Source organism: Tamandua tetradactyla, chromosome 17 (assembly GCF_023851605.1).
Source record: "Tamandua tetradactyla isolate mTamTet1 chromosome 17, mTamTet1.pri, whole genome shotgun sequence".
Lineage (NCBI taxonomy): Eukaryota > Metazoa > Chordata > Mammalia > Pilosa > Myrmecophagidae > Tamandua > Tamandua tetradactyla.
The window spans coordinates 43470813-43479940 of NC_135343.1; the positions used below are offsets into that span (position 1 = coordinate 43470813).

At 52.2% G+C, this 9128-nt stretch overlaps 1 protein-coding gene across 1 annotated transcript; it reads right to left on the minus strand.

The window, feature by feature from the left end:
• Positions 1-6589: 6589 nt before the first annotated feature.
• Positions 6590-8014, minus strand: ASPRV1 (aspartic peptidase retroviral like 1). Its single transcript, XM_077134469.1, has one exon. It carries the CDS (start codon positions 7900-7902, stop codon positions 7123-7125), a length of 780 nt encoding a protein of 259 aa, XP_076990584.1. The 5' UTR covers positions 7903-8014; the 3' UTR covers positions 6590-7122.
• Positions 8015-9128: the final 1114 nt, after the last annotated feature.

The following is a 9128-nucleotide window of genomic DNA, read 5'->3' on the forward strand; positions in this document are numbered from 1 at the left end:
ATGGCCATGTGTCTGGACACCCATGCTTAGAAGCCCTCCCCATGATACGTCAGTGCTACATAAGTGTGGGACCTTTTCCCCAAACCAGAGCAGAGAGAGCTCCCTGCCCCCCCAAAACAGTGGTGATTTCCCACCAGCCAGGCCAAATGGGGACTCAAGTTGGACTTCATTAGCTTTAATTATTAAAAAAATATTTTTAAATGGCATTTCTCACATGGCCATGAGTTCGTGAACCGAGGCTCAGACCCGCTACCAATATCAACATGTCACTTCACTGCCTACAGCCCCTCCATTACTCCCTATTACCTAAGGATAGTTCCGCCCCTGATTGCCTACTGCAGGAAAAGGAGGAGCTGGCTCTCCACACCTGCTCCCAGGGCAGACATCACTAATCAATCATGGCATCTTCCTGTGCCTTGGCACAGTCTCAGAATCCTTTGCAGCACCACCACTGGGCAGCTGCAGGGATCCAAGCTGGTACTTGAGATGGTATCTGCTGAACCCACACTCCACCCCCATCATACACACTTACTGCTTCTTAAATCCGAACATACCCTTGTGTGCCCATCTCAAGATGCAGCATTTATTTTTTTGTTTTTCTTCGAAAAATATTGTTACATTTATATTGCCCTTTGTACTTGAATACATGTTAGAGCTGAAGAAATACAACGTCCTATTTCCCTCCCCTCCTGGGACTCTTTGTCTTCCCCTTCTGTTGCCCCATTAGCCAGCCCCAGCTTTCTGGTCCTTGCCTCCCTCCTTTTCCTCTCTTTCCTCTCTCCACCCTGCATCTTCTTAGGAAGCACTCATTCTGCTCAGCTCAGACATCTCCTCTACGGAGCCAGTCCTTTCTCCTCTGACCCCAGAAGGATGACTTGGCCCCTCCCTGTGTCCCTTGCCCTGGCCCAGATGTGAAGGGTGACACCTGGACCATTCTAAGGCCCTGGCTCCCTTTGCCTGCCTCTTCTAGCCCGTAAACCCCTGGAGGGAGGGCTCGCTTCCCACAGGGCCCCAGGGCAGGGCAAAGCTGGCCCCCAGGTGCGTCCCACAGGCAACATGTACCTGGGGAGTTTGCCAGAGTCCAGGTCAGAGAATCGCAGAGTTCATGGGGCTTGGAGGACCTGCAATAACTGAGCACTCAGCAACAAGTGCAGAAAACTGAGAACTGATCTCTTAGCCCACAGTGAGACGCTTCGCCACTGGGTGGGGCGAACGGTCAGAGTGGCCTGACCAGAGCCGGCCCTCCTCGCATGTGTGGCTCGGGAAGCCCATTGCCTGAGGTTGCTTGGCGATGATGGACTCTAGACAGGAGCTGTGACTGCTGGGGCTGGACTGTACGGTGGCATCAGTTCTGATGGCCACCTCGGTGTCTCCTCAGAGGCTGAGGACCAGGTGGGCAGGCCCTGCTACCTTTCTGGAGCACAGAGGCTCGTCCCTCCATCAGAATCGGCACAAGAGGAAGACCTGTGGCCGTCAGGCCCTGACCCAGGCTGCCTTCTGATGGACTTGCCATGTTTTCAGATGAAGTCATTCCTTCAGACTGGTCCTCAAGGCAAGTCCGGCACACCTGGAGGCCTACTTCCTTCAGATGACCACATCTGTCTATTTGGATTTCGTAATTTATCTTGCTTCTGGGACACCCTGTGTTACTGCCAAGGACCACCCACGGCTGTCACCCTGTAGGCGATTAATAAGTGCTTGTTCTAGGTTTTGTTTTTCATAGATGTATGGGTTAGCAATTCTGAAACTATTTTCTGGTATTTGAGGATTGAGCAAATACGTAATCCAGAGCCAGGTTTCTCAATGTTAGAGAAAGGAGTTGCAAACCTAAAAGGGGAAGGCTAGAGTGAGTCCTCTGGTGTTGGACTGGAATTGGAGGTATCAGCATGTGCGCATATTTTTAATATATGTAGAGAAGAGAGGGAAATATGTAAACGTATGATATTTCTGTCTTAGCTCTGCCCACGGAGAGGACCCAGGAGTAATAACAGCCCCACACTGAGTCCACCTAACACCCGGCTCCTGCTTTCCCAAGATCAGACTGCACAAAGAGGAACTGGGGCTCCGTGAAATGCTGGCTGATTCCAGGGCTGGGGCAGGGGAAGGTACAAGGTGAACCTGGAACATCTTGTGCCCAAAAATAGGGTAAGACTCAGGTTATGATAGGGACACGTCTCAAGAAACAGGAGCCTAAATAAATAAATAAATAAATAAGAAAAAAAAGAAACAGGAGCCAATCTAAAGAGGCTCCCACAGTCAAATCTAAAACATTGAACATCAAAGTAAATAATCGTGTATATATTTTTAAAAATTCGAAGAGACAGAAAGTAATTAAAGGCTGTCTGGGAATGGGTGTGGTGGTGGTTGAGGAGGTAGATGTTAGGTGCGTATAAAAAAAATGATAGTAACAGAATATAACTCATCAAAGAAAATAATCTATGAATCCACACTGATTGAATGAATGAATGAAAAGAAGGGAAAGCTCTTCTTTGGGGTTGAGTGCCCCTGACAAATGCAGATGGAATGATAGAGTTAGAAAACCACCTTTTGGCACCCATCACAGGAATAAAGAGTCCGGGCAGGGTCATCACTGGAGGCTCAATTTGGTGGGCGACATTCTGACGAGAAAAAGGATATTTACAGAGTTCCTCCCACAAGACATTCATTAATTACCCAGGGGGAAGAGTTACCTTGCCGTGGAGAAAGCTGGAGACACCACCAGGAGCAAGGGATTAAAGTAAGCGTCACCTGGATTGGGACAAACAGGTACCTGTGCCTCCTGCCAGGGAGAGGGACACCGCGCCACTCCGAGCATCCTGCCAGGACACCCACCCGGACGCAGTCATGAGAGAACATCGGGTTCCCCCAAATGGAGGACATTCTACGAAGAGACTGGCCCAGTCTAGAGACAAGACAACTAAATGCAGCGTGTAGCTGGATTGGGTCCCGGACCAGACATCTTTTTTTCTTCTTTTGCTATAAAGGTCATTGCTTTAGAGGACTATTGGAAAAATTTAAATAAGGTCTACAGATAGTCTTATGTCATTATCAATTTCATGATTTTGATTATCGTATTGTAGTTACATAAGAGAATGTCCTTTTTTTATGTATGAAACACTGAAGGGTTTAGCGGGAAATGTGCAACACATTTGTAATTTTTAAGTGATTCAGAAAAAGTATACACAGATGTAGAAAGAAGCAAGCAGGGTCAGAGAATGATACAGTCAATTGGTAAAATGTTAACATTTGGGGAACTGGGTAGAAGATGTGGGAATTCTTTGTACTACTCTCCCAACTTCTTGCATCTGAAATTATTTCAAAAGAAAAGTTTAAAAATAAAATGGGTGTTTTCTGGATAAAAGCAGGAGGGATTATCTAGCCTGGCCCAAGGCAATTAGTAGGTATTCCGCGTGTGGTCGACTTTATCAGAGAAGGGACGGTCATGCCGGGGCCATGCTTGGTCCCTTAACTGAAGGTGTTCGAATGCTGTAGGCCAGTGCTCTTCAAACGCTCCCGGGCGTGGGAGCCACCTGGGCATCTTGTGAAATTGAGATTCAGGGGCAGGTCTGGGTGGGGAGCCGGATTTTGAGTTTCTCACGAGCTCCCGGATGAGGGGAACTGCTTTCCTACGAGTCCGTGGCACGTGCTCACCGCCCACCCCCAGTTTTAATTTTGTGTGTATGTGTGTAGTCTCATATATACAACATAAAGCTTCTCATATTAACCTCTTGCAAGTATATAATTCAGTGGTATTAATTACGATTAATACACGGTGTTGCGCTACCATCACCACCACCCCTTACCAAAACTCTTCCATCACCCCAAATAGAACCCTGCACCCGTTAGGCAGTAACCACCCCCCTTCCCCTCCCCATCCCTGCCCCTGGTAACTTGTAATCTGCTTTCTGTCGGTAGGAATTTGCACATTCTATTTACCACATGTAAGTGAAATCATACACTATTTGTTCTTTTGTGTCTGGCTTATTTCACTCCACATTGTGTCTTCGAGGTTCATCCATGTTGTCACACGCGTCAGGGCTTCACTCCGGCTGCATGACACTTCACGGTGTGGGTAGTCCATGTTGTGTTCATCCACTCATCTGGTGATGGACACTTTTAGGCTGCTTCCACCTCTTCCCGAGGATCACCCTTTGAGAAGCAAGGACCAGGAGACCCCACTAGGAAATAGCCCCGGGGGTCTGCAGCCTGGCTGCCTGTCAGAATCACCAGGGAAGCTGACTCAGCTGGTCTTTCCAGATGTATCATTTTGCATCTGTCTCCTCCATCCCATCATGTCAGTTTCAGACCCCCTACCCCTGCCCCAGTCTGAATGCCCCCCTGGCTCCCAAGCGGGTCTTCTTTGCTGCCGTTTCACTGCATCCTATACTCAGAAATGGGGTGAACTTTCTTGCCCCGCCACTGTTCCAACACCTGCCCTGTAAGTCTAGTGCACACTCCTCACCCAGGCACCAAGCCCTCTGTGCTGCGGCCACTTGTCCTGGTACTCTCCCTGGCTCCCCCGCTGACACTCTGCTCCCAGACGAGCAGCCCCCCAGGATCCTGCAGCCCAGCTTTCTCCGACCGCCGTTGGCTTCTGCGACATTTTCAGGCCGGGGTGGCACCTGTGTTATGTCACACTGCAGGTCTCCAGGTAAGAGCTACCACTTAGTTCCTTTCTCCTTGGGGCCTGCTTGTGAACCTCACAGACCCCCACTCTGGCTGTGTCATTTTACCCTGGAGAGGGAGCTAGCTGGGAGCCGGGGTGGGGGCAGAGGGGATATGAAGGGGTGCTCAGGAGGAGGCTGGAGGAGGAACCTCGGATTGGCTTCTCCTCACTCAGAACAGGACAGGACAGGGCGTGGGCAGCCTCTGCTGTCTCCCTGGAATTCTGGCCTGGTCGCTCAATACCCCGTTCCCCTCATCACTTCCCCACCCACTCCTCCCTCCTTCCTCCAGAAGGACATAGAGGAAAATGGGTCACAGGGCAGGGACATATGGCTTGTTCCCTCGGGAGAGGGTTTGGCCCCGAGAGAAGCAGCACTTAGGCCAGCAGACAGGGGTGTTAAAAAGCAAATTTGAGAAGGGGGACGCGGGGCCCAGGGAGCATGAGGGAACATCTCCTTCTCCAGCCCTCCCGCCTCCGTGGCGCCCCTCGGCTGTGCCCACGCCCCTCTCCAGCCTCACTGTCCTGGGAAAAGACTTCCTCCTGAGTGCCTGCCCTCTGCCCTGCTGAGCCCACTGCAGCTGTGATATGGGGATTCCCAGAACCCGGGGTCCCTAAACCACAGCGGGGTAGGGACGGTGTGGGGGTGGTGGTGGGGGGGGGGGGGCGACGGCTCCCAGGGGAGGCACAGCCTGAGTCCCAGGGAGGAGTGGGCCCACAGGGGCAGCCATCAGTTTGCGGAGGCAAATCTCCAGTGGCCTCTTTGGAAGACGGGGTCTCCCTGTGTTCTGGCTCCCAGCTCTGATGTTTGCTCCTCCTTCAGGGATGTTCAGGTGGGAAATCTCCAAGAGCGCCTCCTTCCTCCCTGACGCCTCCTGAAGGGAAAATGGCCCTTCCAGCCTCCCATCGAGAGGTTCTCGAAGCTTTATGTCCTTTGGACTCTGTGCAGCCCCCTCCAGCCCTGCATGCCCGAGCCTCTAGCTTTGCACCAGTCCTACAGATCCACAGCCAGCTCAGAGGGCGAGGACCACCCTCCCCCATGTACTTGGTGGGGAGGTCTGAGATTTGGGACAAATTTGCTCTTTTTTTTTTTTTTTTTTTTTACATGGGCAGGCACCGGGAATCGAACTCAGGTCCTCAGGCATGACAGGCAAGCACTCTTACCTGCTGAGCCACTGTGGCCTGCCCAATCTGCTCTTTCTTTGGAGAGTTCTGTCCACTCCACCTCTCCCTTTGGTTTGGGGGGCGTTTGAATTCCTAGTCCTGCTGAGTCCCAGAGGAAGACGTGGGAACTTGGAAGCAAACATAAGGTTTGCTTCAAAGACGAACACCCAATTTACGGATCTGGGAATGTCTTTCCCACTCCCTGCAGCCCCACTAGTTCCAGGCTCCATTCCAAGTCCCTCCAGGAGGAAGCTGTCCTCACACTGCTGGAGCCCCCGTCCTGCCTCCTACCCTGTCCTTTAGAACTACCCCCTGGCCCCTTAAAGGTCAATTCTTGTCTCCTGACTTTGTTTTCTGCCTCCAAATCCCAGCTCCCAGGGCAGATACAAGAACCTTTTGCCAGGCAGATACTTTCCTACTTGTTTATAGTAACCATAATTTTCCATTCCCCAATCAAGACATCTTACAAATAACTTCAGGGTCACTTTGGGCATAAGGAGCAACTAGGTGCTAACATACTAGAGTTTGAAATGATTAGAGGAATTATGGTTAGATTAGAAATGACGAGACAAATTATGGAGGGAGGAGTCAAAATATTTGCAATTAAGGCTGTCTTAGAAAATCCAAGCTATATAGTTTCTCCATATGCTCATCTATCTCCAGGCTACACCCATCGAAGGCTCTGGGTAAATACTTGAATCTTCTGTCCCTGTTTCCCCAACCCTCTGCTGTCCATTCATCCCCAAGCAACACCTTACATGGTTTTTCCATGAATCAATCTTTATTGGTTTTTGAGGTCATTGAAATCTTGGCACAAGGCTCAATGGGCTTCAGAACAAAGAACAAGACATTACACAGGTGAAGACTCAGCAGGCAAGAATCCCAGAGCAGCTGTGGACCTCACCACAGCTGGGTCCTGGCACGAAGACCCTGTGGCCAATTCTGGCCCAACTGAGGCAAGCTGCATGGGCCTAAAGGTGACTGAGCCACTCCTCAGGGTATCTGGAGGGATCCCCAGGCGTCTCCCAAAGACAGCCATTTCAAGCCTTCTTAGAACCTTCTCCAGCCTTCAGATCTTTACCACTAATAACAGCTTGACAACCAGGAGGATATTCTCTCCCAAGAAGGCCAGCCTGCTTTTCTCCACCTGTGCCTTTCAGATGGAAGCCTCCCTCACCAGGGAAAGACTCGGGCCCTGCAGAGGGAGGCCAAGGGCAAGAGTTGGTTTTAGAGTTGGCCAAGCCCTTCAATGACTTCCCTGAGGATATGTAGGGAGAATAAGGAGAAGGGGCTTTTCAATAGGAGAGCTGCTGCCCTCTCTCCCCTGAGGAGAGCTCCTCTTCTATGAGCTCCAGGTCAAACTCATCTTCCAGGGTCCCCCCAACAGGCAGAAGGCGGAACTTCTTTCCTTTCAGGGTGCATGTGCGGTGCTCAAAGTCCAGGACTGCGTTTTGGTCCTGGAGCAGGTCAGTGCCGATGATGGCTTCCTCGGCACTTGCGTGGGCCACGAGGAACTCTGCCTTCATCTTCATCTTGCCCAGGGAGACCGTTGTGTGCCAGACACCCAGGATCTTCAGCTCGGCCCCATTGGCTACCTTGACCACGTTCTCGAAGGGGTCCAGAGTATCCATGTCACCGTCGGTGACCTCTTTCCACAAGCTGGGGTGGACCACGGAGACCTGGGCCCCTGAGTCCACCAAGAACCTCACGGGCACTTTGCCAATTTTCCCCTTGAGGTAGTAACCCTTACCCAGGCTGTTGGCAAAGACAATCTCTTTGGGTGGGTGGCTGTGGGCGGCACTGGGGACCCCGAAGGTCTTCAGGAGGTTCTCTCTCACGGTCCCGTAATCTCCCTGCTCCTCTGGACGGAGTCCTCTGTACACCTCCAGGGCGTCTCCCCGGAGGGACTCTTTCAGGAACCTCAGCTGGGTGGCATGGTCCCAATTGTTCAGTTCATTGATGACCTCAAAGCGGTGCAGCCAGAGGTGTGGGGTTAGGTTGGTTCCATCAAAAGGCTCTGGGACAAAGGCGTGCTCCCGGCGGCCCTCCTGGCTCCTGGCTCTGCTCCCGGCCATCGTGCTACTCTCCTCTGGAACTAAAGCAGCCACCCAGGCCAAGCAGAGAAGACCACAGACCAGTGTCGGTGCAATCACGCTGGAGAACAAGGCCTCTCTGAGCAGAGCGCTGTTTACTTGCCTGGCCTTGGACAAGCAGGAGGGACCGGACGAGGTCTGTCTGACTGACGGCTGGGCGCAGGAACGGGCAGCTGCTATGGCCTGCTGCCTCCGCAGAGCCTTTTTGATGCCTAGCCTGGGCCTCCGGGGCGCCCCGTTCTCCTTTGTTCTGCAAGCCCCGCCCCTCCTCGTCCCGCCCTCTTGCCAGCATCCTGCCTGACTAGCAGGACCACTGCCCCGCCCTTCTGCATCCATCCGCGGGACGGCACAGGCCAGCCCACGCTGTGAGAAAGGCCAGCCGCGGGCTGAGGGGGCCTTCCCAGGTACCCTCTCTAGCTGTGTCCCAGAATTCCAAGTGAGGAAATGGAGGCTGTGATGGCATTCAAGTGTGTGCCATCTGCAGGGACCAGGTGCCAGTAGCTGAGACCGGGGAGGCCCGTCTGGCCTCGTGCCTATGTGACCGCTGTGAGGGGTCAAAGGAAAGGAGTTGCATTTACTGAGCTCCTCCTGCGTGCCAGGCCCTACATGGGTGATTCTCACACATCCTAACCCAAGTAACCCTAATCCCATGAGATTCCCCAGAGAGGAAGGTAACGGAGGGCTCCAGAGTGAAGAACGCACAAAAGTAGTTCTATAAAAGAGGGAGGCCGGGCGGGCCACGGTGGCTCAGCAGGCAGCGTTCTCGCCTGCCATGCCAGAGACCTGGGTTCGATTCCTGGTGCCTGCCCATGAAAAAAAAAAAAAAAGAATAGCATTACAATCAGTTATTAAAATGAAATTAAAAAAAAAAAAGACGGAGGCCACACAGACACACGGCATACACGTGCATTTTCCATGAATCAGTCACTGTCGTCATTTTTGTAATTCCTCCTTATTGATCTCAGCTAGTTCAGAGTCAGCATTTTCCAGGCCTCGTCCCAGGAGCAGAGCTTGAAGGTCTGGGAGTGGAAGTTGGACATGAGCTCCCCCGGCATCCAGCTCCATCCTCCCTTCCCAGCTCTGTGAGTCCAAGGGCTGGAGGCCTGACTTGGGGCTGCTGAGGGAACCCACTTTCATGACCCTGTTCAGATGTCACCTCCTCCATGGAGCCTTCCGGATGAAGATGTGTTACAGTGTGTGGCGATGTC